This window comes from Tachysurus vachellii, chromosome 20 (genome assembly GCF_030014155.1).
Source record: "Tachysurus vachellii isolate PV-2020 chromosome 20, HZAU_Pvac_v1, whole genome shotgun sequence".
Classification (NCBI taxonomy): Eukaryota; Metazoa; Chordata; class Actinopteri; order Siluriformes; family Bagridae; genus Tachysurus; species Tachysurus vachellii.
In genome coordinates this window covers 6,254,102-6,271,612 of record NC_083479.1, presented here as the reverse complement: position 1 = coordinate 6,271,612, position 17,511 = coordinate 6,254,102, and the positions used below count along the sequence as shown (strand labels likewise).

The 17,511-nt window shown below is 38.0% G+C and overlaps 1 protein-coding gene across 1 annotated transcript; it reads right to left on the bottom strand.

Annotated features, from left to right (window-relative positions):
- Nucleotides 1–4,352: 4,352 nt before the first annotated feature.
- ankrd34ba (ankyrin repeat domain 34Ba) lies at nucleotides 4,353–13,408 on the bottom strand. The gene is made up of 3 exons (XM_060896710.1): nucleotides 13,318–13,408; nucleotides 12,919–13,091; nucleotides 4,353–8,917 (listed from the first exon to the last, which is right to left on the bottom strand). The coding sequence occupies exon 3, from the start codon at nucleotides 8,854–8,856 to the stop codon at nucleotides 7,246–7,248; it is 1,611 nt and encodes a 536-aa protein (XP_060752693.1). The 5' UTR covers nucleotides 8,857–8,917; nucleotides 12,919–13,091; nucleotides 13,318–13,408; the 3' UTR covers nucleotides 4,353–7,245.
- Nucleotides 13,409–17,511: the final 4,103 nt, after the last annotated feature.

The window sequence follows — 17,511 nt, the reverse complement described above, 5'->3', positions numbered from 1 at the left end:
TGCTCGTTTCTATCTGGAGGTTCAGTTTGGGGTGGTTTAAATTATTTTTATTCTCACCTTGTACAATGTTGATTTAATTGCTAAATCATCAATAAACAGATACATTTTTTTAGAACTTGCAAAAACAAATGCTCAATGTCTATCTGTTTAGTGATGTTTCACATGTAACAACACGGATTTAACTAAGCAAATTACTGCAGTTATATATATATTTTCAGTTGGCATCAAGTTATTCAACCAAGAAGTCAAGTCAAGTCAACCGTAACTGATGCAGTGAGTAGCTTCTCATTTCTTTAATAACCACGAAGATATTTGATGGAGCATGAAGGTTTGTGAACCCTTTAGAAAATAAGACTATATTAATATAACCCTAAACCTCAAGTCATAAAAGCAGACAAAGTACTATACTTTGTAATTTATTTATTTGCAAAAATGATCCAAAATGATAGATATCTGTGAGTGGCAAATATATGCGAACCTCTAGGATTAACAGTTCATTTGTAGGCCAAATTATTTCGATCAGTATGATGACAGTCAGGTGTCAGTGAGTACCCTATTTCATTTAAAGAACAAGGATCTACTGAAAGCAAATTCTAAAGGGTTCAACAAACCTTTAAGCACCACTGCATCTCGTGGTTGTGGGTAAAAAGATCTTACTCTGTTTCAGAAAGGTCAAATTATTTGCCTGAATCAAGCAAGGAAAGCAACTGAGGCGATTGCTGAAGCTATTAAAATTGGGTTAAGAATTTAAAAAATTATTAAATTCTGAAAGGATCGGTCAACAAAAATCTTGAATGATTTGTGATCGGAGATCGTTTAAAAGTTTGGTGAAATCAAATCATAGTATGTTTAATATTGAGAGTAAGAGCATTTCCACATGCATAATACAAGGAGAACTCAAGAGTTTGGGAGCTTTAAGAAAGCACTTATAGGTGAGGCTAATCGGAAAAAAAAGGCTTCAATGCTTTATGGATCAATGGAAAAGGTCATGTGGAGTCCAGATTTACCCTGTTCCAGAGTGATAGGTGCATCAGGGTAAGAAGAGAAATGGTCGAAGTGGCCCATCCGTCATTCCTAGAGCCTTCTGTACAAACCTGTGGGGGCAGTGTAATGAAATAGGGTTGCTTCGATTGGTCAGGTTTACGTTCAGCCTTGACTACCTGAATATAATTAATTAATGTTTTCCTTCCCTGATGGCACAGGCGTGTTCCAAGAGTGGTTCAGGGAGCAGGAGACATCATTTTCACACATGGACTGGCCACCGCATAAGAAGAGTTCAGAACATAACACCCCATTTAGAATCTTTGAGATGTGCTGGAGATGACTTTACGATGCGGTCCGACTCACCCATCTTCGATACAAGATCTTTTGAGAGAAATGATTGCAACTCTAAATGGAAATAAATGTTGTGACATTGCATAAGCTTATACAAATGATAGCACGGTGAATGTGTGCCAGAATGTAACCGTACAAAAATACATAACTGTATTTTTGTGCATATTATGCACGTTATATAGCTATATGTGGACACCTGTGTTTCAGACACACTGTTTGCTAACAGGTGCATGAAATCACGTACATGCTGTTGTCAGCTTATATGACTACTGATTGGAAGAAGTCACATGGGCTTAGCAGTCATTCTAGCTGGACAGCTGATTGGATATGGAGAGATTTCATGTACAGAATTGGACCTATGGTTAAAATTTGTTTCAGACCTTCTCTGACATGACTGGACCACCTTGCATTCTTTATTTAAACACAACCACATGGTGAGGGGTCGTAAAACATCATCATTCATAAAAGTGGGTCGCTTTCACTGAAAGAAGCACTGGGTTTGTTCAGTGACTTTAAATATGGCACTTTTAGATGCCACAAAGCAGTTCATGGAATTTTACCTCTGTTAGATCTGTCAATTGTAAGTATGTGAAGTGGAAGCTTCTAGGAATTCAGCCATGAAGCAATAGACCGTGCAAGCTCACTGGAGCTGTTGAAACGTGTTCCCTGTTGAGAGATGATAAATCACTCTTCACTATCTGGCAGCCTGATGGACAAATCTTTGGTGAATGCCAAGACACTTATATTCATTGTGCCAACAGTTGATGGAGGTCCAATATCATGGCAACAATTTGGGGCCATTTATTGTTCCAGCATGACGTGGCATAATATGATGTCTAGAAAGAAATGGTTGGACAAATGCCTGAACAACAATTCACCAGCCACTAAACAAACAAATAACCTCACACCATAGACTTTTCATTGATGTTTGAAGGCAGTAATTTATTGGGTCAAGACAATGATCCCAAGGACACCAGCGATTTGACATCTGAATGAGAAAAAAAGAGAAAGAATCAATATCCAACCCCAGACCTCAACCCCAATGAGATGCTCTGGTGGGATCCTAAGCACATAAGGCAGTCAATAAGCAAATGCCCTAAAGCATCAATGAACTTAAGCAATGTAATTAAAGGTACAGGGCCAGAATTTCCCCAAAATGATGTGAGAGACTAGAGAAAACATTCATCCATCCATTTTTTGTAGTTCTTATTTTTCACAGGGTCCTGGGGAGCCTGGAGATTATCATAAAGGACTTGGGAACAAGGCAGGGGACACAAGATGGGGTGCCAACGCATGGCAGGGCACAATTACTGACACACATCCATTCACATACTACACAGAAAACATTTATCTCATGTTATTGTTGTTAAATTGGTTCTACATGTTACTGATTCATAGAATTAACCGATTTTTTATTTTTATCTAATAAAATCTAACATACAATCACTTCTTGCTATTTAGGAATTGAAAGTGATAGGGGTACTTTCTTTTTCTTTTTCCACATTACTGTATATTATTGTATACTATTGTATATACAGTTTATATATATATTATATAATAATGTATATAAATATGCAGTATATATATATACAGGGGAAAAAATAACAAATAGAAAAAATGCAGCAATAACAAGAGCTTTATTCTTTGTCTTGTCTTTATGATTAAGTAAATATGAGTGCATGTTTTTAATACCGTTTAATACAGTTTTAAAGTATATCATGAGATTTTTATTATTTTATTTTTGTTGACTTTCAATTGTCAACTGTCAATAACGCATCAAGCATAAATAAATATTTTAAATAAAATATTGCAGATGTTTTGTGTTTGTAGCGCACATTTACCTAGTGAGATCATGTCATAGTGCAGTGGGCCTGTTAGATATTTCTGTTACTGGTATCCAAAACAGTCCACTGTGCAGTGTTTTTTTCCATCACCTGTGCTAACTCTTAAAGGCTCTCAAGAGAATCTGTGTTTAAGTTAATAGTTGGAACTGCATGTTGATCTCAAAGCAGCATTTGCAAACATTTATTTCAGAGAAAGCAAGCACAGAAAAAAAATCACTCGCATGAATGTGTTAATGGTAAGATTAATAAATGCCTCAAAATAATACAGAAAACTAATTTTTTGATTGATTCTTCCAGATTGACTATGGTTCATTTACACTTTTCTTAACTAAAGAAAATGAAACAAAAGAAAAGAAAAGAAAGTAAAATAAGGTATATATATGTGTGTATATATATACGTATATATATATATATATATATATATATATATATATATATATATATATATATATATATATACGTATATATATATATACACACACACACACACACACACACACCTTATTTATTACCTTATTTTACGTTCTTTTTTTATTCTGTTTCATTTTCTTTTATTATACTGTTTATTTTTTTATCCCTCTCCCATAAAAGAGTTGTTTATAATATGAACAGTCACAACAGTTACTTGGACAGTTGAATTGGCCTCCAAATTCCTCAGATCTTAATCCAATCAAGCATCTATGGGATATGTTGGACAAACAATTCAGATCCATGGAGACGCCATCTCACAGCTTACAGGACTTACAGCATCTGCTGTTAACTTTTAAGTGCCAGATACAACAGCACACCTTGTTGACACGTCACAGCTATTTTGGTGGCACAAGGATGACCTACACTATACTAGGCAGGTGGTTTTAACGTTATGGCTGATTGGTGTATGTTATATCATGGGGTCTTATTCAGGACTACAGTCAGTAGTCTTCACTACTAATGAAACATAGGTGTAATATGCATTTTCTTTGCAGCACACATTTCTGATTTTTTTTAATTATCTGGGGCTAAATGTAACTCAGATTCCTTTGCACTAGGATCAGGAATCACTGATAAAAAATGGAAATGTATTAATGCCTGTTTAATTGAGTGCTGTTTTTACAAAGCAACTCATTTTATAATTTGATCAATTTGATTTCATGAAATGTTTTAATTTTGATTGTTAACAATTCCTAAGGCTTAGTGGTTAGCACGTTTGCCTCACACCTCCAGGGTCGGGGTTCGATTCCCGCCTCCACCTTGTGTGTATGGAGTTTGCATGTTCTCCCCGTGCCTCGGGGGTTTCCTCCGGGTACTTCGGTTTCCTCCCCCGGTCCAAAGACATGCATGGTAGGTTGATTGGCATCTCTGGAAAATTGTCTGTAGTATGAGAGTGTGTGTGCCCTGTGATGGGTTGGCACTCCGTCCAGGGTGTATCCTGCCTTGATGCCCAATGACGCCTGAGATAGGCACAGGCTCCCCGTGACCCGAGATAGTTCGGATAAGCGGTAGAAGATGAATGAATGAACAATTCCTAACTTCTGAACATTCTGGGCAGGATGTAAAGCAAGCTTCTGTTCTGCCCAGTTCTGATGGATGATGGACAATGTCCAATATCAATATCCAAATTGTTTGGGACATTGAATGTTCAGCATTTAATTTCAATTCAATTTTATTTGTATAGCACAAAAGACATTGTCGCAACAAGCTTTACAGAAATATGTAAATTCAGGATATAAATTTTATCCCTAATGAGCAAGCCAGATGTGAAGGTGGAAAGAAAAATACTCAATGACATGTTATTAAGAAAGCTTGATAAGGACCAGACTCAAAAGGCAACCCATCCTCATCTGGGTGACACCGGACAGTGTGATTATAACTAATTCCCCTTCTACAACTGTTATTGTGGAAGGTCCATGTGTGGACCATCACAGGTAGCAAAAGAAAATCACAATCACTCACATGCAGGTTTTGTCTTGACTAGGATAATTGAAGCGTAATGCTGATTGCAACATAAGAAGTTTGCAATCTATGAGGATACTACTTACTTATTATTATTGAATTAAAGGCTTTTCTGCACTGTCACGGCTGGAACACAAACGTGAAAAAGGCACGAATGCAAAGCTCCCTGGAACGGGAAGCATGAGCTCTTGTACTATGCTAGAAGGCAGTGAACTAAATCAAGCGCTGTTAGTGAACTTGTTGGAGCTCAGTACAGCTGCATTTCATACAGAGACAGACATTGATATAGCTGATGTGAGTCCTGGGACTGGAGCATTCTAAAGATAAGAGCCTGATGCATCAGTGTAGTTCAGCACAGCTGGGCAAATGACCCATTTATTTATAGTCACCCAAGCAACTGATGCCCAACATCAGTTATTTACTATGATCAAGCACCCTGCAGTAGCACTGAGATTTAAATTCACAACCTCTTGATCAGTAGTTCAAAGTCATAACCAGTCTGCTGTGCTGAAAGCTTATCGAAGCTGGTACAAAAGAAGAAGAATATTGAACCAGCAGATACAGAGGTGCTAAGGTTCTGATCAATGTCTCTTGTAGAAGCAGAATTTGAAGCAGCTTGACAGGTGTTTTTGGAAACCAGAACTTGAACCAGAATCTCCTGCTGAAACTGAAAGGACACCAACTTAGACTGAACTCACAATTAATTCATTAAATTCATTTCATGGTACGGATCCATACATTCGTTTAGCTTAGTCACTTATGCAAAAAGAGTGAAACTAGCGATGCAAATCTCTAGCCATGCAAATTTTTGTAAAAACTACAGGCAGTCTAGATGTAAAGTGTTCTGCAGTGCAATCAAATATCTCACTCACTTCCACAGCAGTCCTGTGTTCAGTTGGCACAAGAACTCACAGTGGTTTAACTGTACAGGAACACAGATAGCACAGTGGAGGTTTGTCAGACCATTATGGTTCCCACACTGGCCAGAGACTCATCACTTTTTTTCCTTTGGGGTACCATTGGCCATGTCTTAGAAAAAAACAAACATTCTGACAGAACAGACTATGATTCATTTTAGTCACAAGCTCATCTTGCTCACTAACCGTCAAACCAGACCTGCTGAACCGAGTGCCCTATGTCACAGTGCCTCATCAGATCACATACACCTTGAAATCATAGGTCTGGTCCCTTGTAGCATGTTCAAAAGGGCAGCATAAAGCAAACATAAAGTTTATTCACTATGACAAAACACTAGGCTTGAACCCCTTATCTATGATATTTTTTCTGCAGCCAGATGGTAGAGTCAGCTAGAATTGTCTCTTTCTGGGTCTACATTAAGATGCACATGGCAGCATTTTCTGTTGGACAGATGGCCATTAGGAGTGCAAAAAACTGGCCGGAACATTTCCAGAGGGCACAAAATGTCTCCAAACTCCAAAATGTCTGAGGGCACAGAATGTCTCCAAATGTGAAAGGATGTTCCTACAGGGACATCGGACATGGTGCCCAGCAGTTTCATGTACACTGCCATTAGAACCAATGGATGATGCATAGTTAACAAAAAACCCGTACCTTAAGGTAAGGTGGCAAAGAAAACCTACCTTAAATTGACAGTAGCATTCCAAAGGTGAACTATCACTCTGACACAACTACTCATTTAATGCTGTTAATAATAATATTAATAATAGTATGTTAATAATAAGTTAATGCTGAGTACAAACCCTTAAGTACCAAGGAATTATTTAAGATCTTTTCTTAAGAGGGTGTTATTGCCCTTTGCCTAAAGAATTCAAAATCATGCCAAATCAAATATATTTTATTCACAAAACCGAGTTACTGGTAGCTGTGTATATATTATGTATGGTGGGGTTTAAACTTCAATTTACCCTGAGTGGTATATTAATTAATACTTACAGAGGTAAACTTTACTATATTAAGCAATTTTCATAAATTCACTATTGAGTAGTGAAACTGAAAAATGAAAGGATCAAACCTATGGAAAATAAATCTTAAATGTGTGCTGTATTATGAACCCCCTTCCACACATACCCCAATTTATTTAGCAAATGATAGATTTTTAAGATGTTTTTGTATATTCCCGTCTATTTAACCAATACACTGCATTTCATCATCATTAACCGAAGATCTCCTTAAAGTCACCTAGCTGTTTAATTTGTTCGGGCTGCATGGAGTGCCTTCTCATCAGAAATCTTCTGGTCTTGAGATCCTTTGGTAATCCAGCAGGAGCTGATGGGAGATACTGCTTCATTCCTGTCACCAAGCCACATGTTGGCTTGTTGCTGGAGCTGCTTGCTCCAGAAGTTTGTTGGATTGAAGCATGATGGCTCAGTGGTGGTAGAAAACCTGGTCGAGGGTTGAAAGGTAGATCTGTGAGAAGAGCCCCTGATCCCCTCCTTTCTAGATTGGTTGGGTGTCTCTTGTGTATATTTCCCAGTAAAGTGCTCTCAATTGACTCCTGCGTGCTTATCAAAGTGGATGATCGTGAAGTCGGAAGTTGCCTGCTGTCAAGCTGTTTTTTACCTTCTGCTGGGAAGTTGCCTGACACTGAAAGCTGTGAATCAGAGCTATAGTGATCCATTCCAAGCTTTCGACGCTGGATAATGTTGATTAGACTGGACACTGCCAGGTTAGGGAGTAACTTTTCGGAGTCATTCTCTGATGATAAGAATTCACTGTTGTCGGAGTGAAGATCTGGGTGGGAGAGCGAGTACAGTGAAGATAAACCATTGAAGGACATGTTGCGAGGCATTGCTCCATCTGCTCTTAGATTTCCACGATTGCTTGTGTTGTTTTCATGAAGCTGAGACTGACTAGTTGTTTTTTTTATGTCAGTGCTGACCTGAGGATTAAAAGGCAGCCGTCTGTCAATGCTGAAAGCACATTCTTCTTCAGGTGTTATGTCAGGCAGTTTTTCCATTTGAGAGTTACCTTTGACATGTTGTTCTGATAGAAAGGACTGAGGGATCTTCAGCCATGGTTCTGAGTGTAGTCTCTGCAGATGGTGGAGTTTGTTCAGTCTCCTGTTTACCAAAGGTGGCTGGTTAGAGGGAATGGTTGTCTGAGAGCAGGTCATAGTCTGCAGGTCCTGGAAAGAGAACATTTGCTCTGAGAGGCCGGAGGAAAATGTCTCCTGAGGTGATGTACTGAGGTGAATCTCAGAAGGAGAAGCACATGGTATCGAGGAGGAATGAGACTTATCCCACTGGTCTAGTGAAGGAATTTTAAGATACTGTTTGGCCACTTGACTTCCGCAGACAAGTCTGTCTGTGGTGATGATGATGACCTCTTTACCTTTGGCCTTGAAAGCATCCATTAGCAGTTTCAGTGTTTCCTCATCACTGGAATTAATGGCATGGATCAGAGCAGAGGAGCCTACATGGTCCTCCAGACAGGGATCTGCCCCATTATCCAGGAGTAGGGACACAACTTCAGGTCCTGCTTGCTCAAGGCAGGCATGCATCAGAGAAGTCTTGCCACTTTTGTCCTGTATGTTTGGATCAGCACCACTCTCTAGAAGATATCCCACCATCTTTGCCTTTGGAACCCCCTGGGTGTCAGAGTATCTGCTTTTACAGGCAATCATCAGGGGTGTCTCACCCTTCTCATTGCTCTCATTTACGTAAGCTCCGCCCTCTAGAAGGAGGCGTGTCAGGCGGAGACGACCCAAATAGACTGCTTTGAGCAGAGAGTTACTGTCTGTGTGAACGCTCTGCACACTGTTCATCTTTGCTGCTTTTACTGTTTCTCACACCTTCCAACAGACAATGAGATTGCCATTGCAAAGCCTGTGAGAATACAGATAGAGAGATATACAGTTTATTTACAGATATTTGCATTACTTCATTTTTCATCATAAATGAATAATGTTTGTTTTTACCAAACCGGACTGACTGGGGCTTTCTATATTTTTATAACATTTTATAACATTATAACATTTTCTTTTATTTTACATACCAAATTGTCTGATATATACATCTATTGTCTGATAGCACCATGGTGAGATCCATAGAGCTCGCTGAAGCCTTCAAAAAGAATGTTGTTGATACTTACGAGTCTTGTAAGGTAGTTAATAAGATCTCTAATCAGCTTTAATAATCTATCTAATTTCTAATCAACCATTCCACTGTCTGAAAATCATTTGCAAGTGGAGGACATTTAAAACAACTGCCAACATGGCCAGGTCAGACTGTCCAAACAAATTCACCCCAAGAGCAGACTCTGCAAGATGCTTTAAGAAGTCTTCAAAAACCCTAAAATATCATCACGGGACCTACAGCAAACTCTTGATACATTCATTCATTCATTCATTTTCTACCGCTTATCCGAACTACCTCGGGTCACGGGGAGCCTGTGCCTATCTCAGGCGTCATTGGGCATCAAGGCAGGATACACCCTGGACGGAGTGCCAACCCATTGCAGGGCACACACACACACACACACACACTCTCATTCACTCACACAATCACACACTAGGGACAATTTTCCAGAGATGCCAATCAACCTACCATGCATGTCTTTGGACCGGGGGAGGAAACCGGAGTATCCGGAGGAAACTCCCCGAGGCACGGGGAGAACATGCAAACTCCACACACACAAGGTGGAGGCGGGAATCGAACCCCGACCCTGGAGGTGTGAGGCGAACGTGCTAACCACTAAGCCACTAAGCCACCGTGCCCCCCGACTCTTGATACAGTTTATGTTAAAATGCATGAATCTACAATCAGAAAGAGACTGCACAACTTTAATTAGAATGGACTGTGAATGTAAGAAACCCCTCAAACATCACACAGCTAAAAGAATTCTGCATAGATGAGTTTGGGTAACTTTCCTCCAGTTGATGTCAGAAACTGGTAGATGGCTACAGGAAACAACTCATTGAGGTTATTTCAGCCAAAGGGGGAAATACTAGCTATTAGGGCATCGGGTGTCCTAACATTTTCCTCAGTTGAAATACTAATTTTTGTTGAAATGAATTTATCTACAGGTACAAATTAAAACAAGATCAGAAATTGACATGTTCATTCATTCATTCATTCATTCATTCACTCATTCATTCATTCATTTTCTACCGCTTATCCGAACTACCTCGGGTCACGGGGAGCCTGTGCCTATCTCAGGCGTCATCGGGCACCAAGGCAGGATACACCCTGGAAGGAGTGCCAACCCATCACAGGGCACACACATGACCGCATGACCGTATTAAAGTTTACGTTTAATAAACTAAGAAAAAAGTAAAAATGTAATTTACTAAACATCTAAACATGCAGCAATTTTTTTATTGCTGCTATTTGTGGCTGGTTGGTGGTCAGAGCAGTCTAATCTTGAGGCTTAAGCATATGCTGGGTATAAATGCTGGTCCAACATCTATTTTCAGATCTACTTTGTTCCACTCCAACTGTGTTAGGGGAATGTGCAAAGAATAAATTGTTATCGAATGACATTGTGCAGTTTATCAGACTACACAGGCTACATAAGTTCTAAAGTATGTGGAAATCTGACCATACACTCTGTGAGTGTATACAGATATGAGGTTCATCCATATACTGTTGCCAAAATGTTTGAAACACACAATTGTCTATAATGTCTTTATGTGCTGTAAGATTTCTTCTTTACTGGAACTGGAGCGTCCGAAACATGTTCCAACAAAACCTAAAGGTCCCTAAAGACATTTACCCTAAAGTCCATTTACTAAGGAAGAACCAGACTGGACTGCACAGAGCCCTGACCTCAACCCTACTGATCACCTTTGGGATGAAATGGAATGTTGACTGCACACAAGGCTTTTTCTTCTAACAGCAGTACCTGACTCTTATGGTCGAATGGGCAAAAATGTTTCCAAGTGGAAAGTTTGTCCAGAAGAGAAGAGGTTCAAATAACAGCATAGAGGGGACTAAATCTGGAATGGAATGTTCAACTAGTAGATATAGATTTGATTGGTGAGGTGTCCAAATACCTTTGGTCATAATGTATATAGATTTCTATATTAATATAAAAATTAAAAATGGGTTTGTTAAAAGCTACGCTAACCTGACACATAGATATCAATCCATATAAATCCTAATCATTTTAGGTAACTTTTTTAGGACAGAAATCTAACAAAATTATCCGTATTATTATATATAAACAGATTCAGGAAGATTTGGGACTTTCAGTTCACGTTTCTCTGCAGTTAAGTTCTTGCTAGAGAGGCTGTTCATTCAGTAGCCTTAGGTAGAAACCTTGAATCTTTTCACTCGAAAGCCTATTGTAGCGGTTTACCTCACAGATCCTCTCTGAGTACTGCATAACATCATGTCTAAGATCAAGATGGAAAGATGTCAAGAAGGAAAGAAATTTTGGGAAGTCATACCTAAAGCTATCTTGCAGAACAGATACAGCCTTTTTGACAACTACCAATTTAGTCATCTGCTTGGTGAACATGGTCCTGCATTCTTATTACAGAGGACCCACAATCAAGGAGATCATTTGTCATACAAGATATACACTTAGGTTCAATTTTATCACAAAAACTTCGAATTAAACAACACATTTTTATAGCTTTATTCTTTTTACATGAACTATAAATTTTATTTTATTTTTTTATAATTTTTTGTAATTTTATTTTATTTTTTACAGCTGCCCTTATCAAACAATCAGCATTGGTTGCCTTCTTTCACATGACACCCATGGCTTAGTGCTTTTGTTGTTCTTTCTGCAACCAATTCAATTCAATTTATTTGTACAGTGCTTTTAACAATTAACATTGTCTCAAAGTTGCTTTATAAAAAAACTATTTTTTTAAAAACAATTTTTAAGTTTAAAATGATCTTACTCTTTATCTCTAACATCTACCCCTAGTGAGGCGACAGTGGCAAAGAAAAACTCTGAGATGATATGAGGAAACCACAGGATTGTGTATAAACACAGTGCATGATTATTAAACCTAAAAATCTTTTTTTTTTCACAATGTATGGACTGCAGATTAAAAATGAAGCAATAAATTAAAGCCCTTTGTGTTATATTAAGTCCAAGATTTAGTCATGATATACATGGATCTAATAACATACAGTATGTATGTAAGCATGTACGTGTATGTAGAACCTTTTGTATGTCGGTTAAATAGAACAAGCTGTAAATGAGGTGTGGGAAGTAGCCACTCTAGGCCTCAAAAGATCTCATTATTGTGAAATGCAATGGAAAAGCCGGAGGCATGACAGCTAAAGGAAAGCGTTGCTGTTAGCAGTGAGTGCACAGTCACTATGGTGCACATGTGCATTGCATGAGTGTAGCAGTAACTTCTTTCCCTGTCAGCAATGTTCAGCTGTGCTCCAAGGGAAAAGGCTTTGCTTGTAGGCTTCATTCTTGTGGGGAGTCTGAAAGTCACATAGGCCAGTGTTCCATAAGTAAAGAGCCAAGTGGCCTTCTGCAGCCCTCCCAATTTTATCCCCAGATTTTTTGGGTCAAACGTAAAGAATTTGGAGGCTGCATGTTGTATACAAGACAAGCGAGCCTGTATTTGGAGAAGCCATGTGCTGGGTATGCATAATGTGTTAAAAATGCATATTCATTTTCCACTTGAGGTTCTGAAGAGGTCGTCTAGTGTTTCTATTCTCATCAAGGTACAGCTTTTCGGTACTCTCTCTCCACATGCTCAGCTAACAGAAAGGTTGCAAGTATAAATTAACAACATCTTGCACAGACTGTTTGGCTTCAAATACGGTTTCTAATATTCTAATAATCAAAAGAGGGGGGAAATGTATTTCTGACTGAAAATGATAGCAAAAGTAAAAAAGGCATGAGCACTCACCCTGAAATTTTGTGAAGAAATGTTGCCTTGTTGATGCTCTATTAGCTGTGTTAATGCCAGTTGGCCAGGCTGGTTGCCTGACTGTCGAGTTAATGCAAGTGGGTGCGTAGATAGCAGGTGTGACGTTGGTCAGATCTGAGTGACAATGTGGAGATTACTCACACACAAGAGAGCTGTTTGGGAGGGAGAGATGAAAAAGAACAGAGAAAGGACCACGATGCATGAAGAATTTTCTAGTTTAAGCACACTGTTAATTTAATTTACCTTATGCTTCATCTCTTGTAAATATTATGTTTCTACACCACCTCTAGACAAATACAGTAATACATATATTAGCTTAAAAATAAGTAGAAAATGTTGATCTGTAATGGTTTTAGAGATTAGACTGAAAATCATTACCCTATCTGATTCATAAGTGTGGGTGTTCTTCATACGCTCTGGGTCCAAAAAATGATGGTGGCTCAGTCATTAAGTCATTCTTTGCTAGTGATTGAATGGCTGTGAGTTCAAATCCCAAGAGTACCAAAGAACCAGAGAGCCCCTGCTGAGTCTTTCAACAAGGCACTTAACCCTCAACTGCTCAGCTTTGATTTTGCCTCATTTGCCATCTGGTGCTTTATATAAGAGATTCTTCCAAATATAAGGATTTAAACGTTTATCATCCAAAAAGATGATAAAACCAGCAGGTGTATTTTTGTGCATGCACTAAATAACAAAGCAACATTCAGTTCTTTCTATTTATTTATTTATTTACTTACTTATTTCAGATGTATGTACGCTTATAAGCCCTGAAAAGGAATGAACATTTAGTATATATTCATCAGGCTGATGGGAAGGTGAGCTGTAGTTTTGATGAACTTCGCAATGCCATCACTATGACAACCACCCATAGCAATTCTGCTTTTTATTGTGGGTTGTGCACAAAGAACCAAGGGATTATTTTAGACATAATAAGCTGCTGCATTTTATAGCAAACGTTTGGTTTCAGGGCCATTTTTTATCAGCGATTAGAAAAGGTTGGTTCAATTGGCAAAAACATTATAACAACTAGAAATTAAATAATTTAATGAAATAAGACACAATACATATACTGTAATGTTCACCAGGTTTCTTTGCACATCACAGACTTTAATCTGTAGCTACAACAGATATAAATCATCTACACATCCATGTTAAAACAGCAGGTTTTTGTTATAATGAAACTAAGAAGAATCATGTCTTTTCCACTCTCAGAAACATTTTAGAAGAAAATAGGCTACAAAAAAAAAGTTATAAATGTGGCAGAAGAATAAATGATTGCTTTAGTTCACCCCATGCGTTAATTTTTACATTTACTAACAATTGTTATTCACACATAATCAATTATGCACTCAAATATACAAATGTGTAAATCTGCTATTTTCCTCTGACCCCTTCTTATCAGCAATACATTTCCACCCAGAAAACTTAAAGTTTTTTTTAGTATTCACACTATACTGTGCAAATCCTAGAGACAGATGTGAGTGAAAATCCCAGATGAAATACTCAAACTAGACCTTCTTGCACCACCACTATGCCACCATCGGGGATGTGGTAGCCTAGTGGCTAAGGGCTTGAACTACTGATTGGAAGGTTGAGAGCTCAGAGCCCAGGTCCAACAAGCTGCCACTGCTGGGCCTCTTGAGCAAGGCCTGTAATTGCTCAGTTGTATAAAGTGAAATAAAATGTAAGTCATGGATAAGGAAATCTGCCAAATGCTATAAATGAAAAACGGCACAGCAAAAGTCACAGAGATTTTTCATGTCTTTCTTCATTCTAATGTTTTGAACATTAACTAATGTTCTAGACCTGTAAATGGTTTTATCTCTTGTGCTGCTGCCACATGATTGGCTGATTGGATAACTGTGTAAATGGCCATGTGGACAGCAGCACAATCATTGAGCTCAGTGGACACTGTGTTTTATATAATTAGAATATATTAGTCAATCTATAACTGTAACTTCCACAGAAAGAATTATACAGCACTGATTGTGCCATACCTTGTCATTTTAAGTTGGTAAACTAGAGTTAAAGCCAAAGCTGTGTTCAGTACACATGAAGCACAGAATCCGAGATTTTTTTTCGTTAAATAAAACAAGAAATATGGTTCTAGTAAATAGTCAGTGTATTATTGTGTACATTTAACCAACAAGCTTAATATTTTAGTTCACTGTGCTATGTGCTACACTTATTTTAAATTATCTCTGGCAAAATATTTTCAAATTAAAATGTCTACGTTTGCTTTCTCTATCCAATTAAATTGGACGAAACAAGGTTAAAAACTGTACTGTATCTAACAGCTAGAGGGCGCCATTGTTTAGTTTGTTGTAGTGTGATGCTGACTACAGTACTACATACAGTACTACAACTTCTTTGAGTTTTTGTCCCTTCTTTTGTTGTTTCTCCCTTCATTCTCGTCTTCGGGAGGTGAAATGCTGCTTATTTAGGTTAAGTTCGGGTTGTTGACTCGCCAGTCTAAAACTTTCCACTGGTTTGGTTCTTTGTGTTACTACAAGATAAAGTTACTCCAAATTAGATTGTAAATTGGCAGACATAATGTTTCTAAAAACTTCTGAATTAATTCTGCTGCTAACATGATGAGTTACATCATCCATGCTTGATGAGCGTGTACGTTATGGATCACTTTTTTAGAGGTTCATCTTGGATCCGGAACTTTTGTGGTTCACCTTTGTATTTTCTTTGTGAATTCCAATCTGGTCTTCTGACGCTACTGACTGCTGATGAGTGCTTTGCATCCTGTGGTATTCAGTTAAATTCAATTCAATTCTATTTATTTCTATAGCAATTGTCACTGTATCAAAGCAGCTTTAATAAGTATGAAAAAAGAATAAAGATTTTAAAGTTTACAATTAAATTGCTATTTTTTTAAATTTCTAACATCTATCCCTTATGAGTAAGCCTGATGGTGGTGAGGAAAAACTCCCTGAGATGATATGAGTAAGAATCCTTTAAAGGAACCAGACTTAGAATGGAATCTCATACAAATTTGGGTGACACTGGACAATAAATAATGTAAATGTCATTTGTACAACAGTTTATAGTCGTGTGAAATTTGTCTGAAAAAACGAAAAGGTCAGCATAATTTCTGAGGTCGTTGTGATTCCTTCCTGCCGACGTCTTCAAATGTTCACTGGTGGAAGACCTGAGCACTGTGTGATGATCTCTGAGTGGTTCTATTCATAGAAATCCAATGGGTCACGGGTTGTCCATGCAGATCTATCCCAACAAGGTGCATCATTAAAAAGTGGATTGTGATAGCTTTACTCCCGCTCAGTGGAGGTTGTTGGCGATGTCACCATCTATTATTATGAGGAATTACTTCACAGCTCTCACAATGTTTCTGTCATCCACTGCTGTTGTTTTTCTCGGCTGACCTGTTTAATATCTGGCCGATAGTATACCAGTGGTTTCTTTCTTTTTTAGGACATTCCAAATTGAAAAAAAGGAATTGGTTGGTATTGGTATTGGTGTTGGTTATGCCCCATACTTGTGTAATTGATAGATTTTCCTTTTTTCTCAGCTTCAAAATAGTTTTGTTTTCTCTCATAGACAGCACTCTGGGCTCAAAACCAATAGAGCTATTATTTGTTTAACACCTGTCAGTGACATGTTCCAGTTGGGTTTTTTTTTTGATAACTTGAAATATGGGTAGGTTCAACAAAAGGTGCAATGTTCTAAGTTGTTTAGCAAATCTAGATGTAAATACCAGGAAATTAAAGCTGTAATTCTGCTCTACTGGCTTATATTCAGATTTTTATCTCAAACCTAATCCTCTTCATTGTATAGCAACAAACAAAAGAATTGGCCTTGTTTGTACCAATACTATTGGAAAGGTTATGTATTGATAATTATATTCTTTATAATTATAGTATAAGAAGAAAAAAAAATACAACCTGTGCAGACTGCCTATATTTAAGGTCTTTTTGTTTGTGGGTGCTTTTATCAGTGCGAAAAAATGTTCAAAAATATATTTAAATTAGGTTTATTGTTTGTGAAATTGGAATTATAGTTGAAATATCCTTAAGACTGCAATCAAATTGATAAACTTGGTTACTCACATTTTGCAACATGTGGCATTGACACATGCAGAGTACAGAGTGGGCGGCATCCTCGCTACCCAATGTGCTGTGCCTGTGCAGAAGTGGGCAGCGACAGCTCTCTTCAATGTTTGTGTCCCAAAATGTTCTGTAATCCAACCGAATAACATTGATGCTGTTCTCCTGTCCACTCTGCAGATGTTTTCCAGTTCTGGTAAATGTGCAACACACAAAACACCAGTCACAAATGATGTGTGATCAGCAATCAGGATGTTGCATATAATGGTGCCATGAAGACCCATTATGGACTCAAGCAGAATAAAACATTGCACAGAGCATAAAATATAAGATACATCATGGACATGGATCCGAATCCCTGTATCTCTGCCACACAGATGGCATGAGCTCTGTTGGCCATTTAGAACAAGATCATAGCAATTAAATAGTGAATGGATATTTTTAACAGTGAGCATCCTCATGCAGACAAACTTGACTAAATATAAGTTTGTTGGGAGAA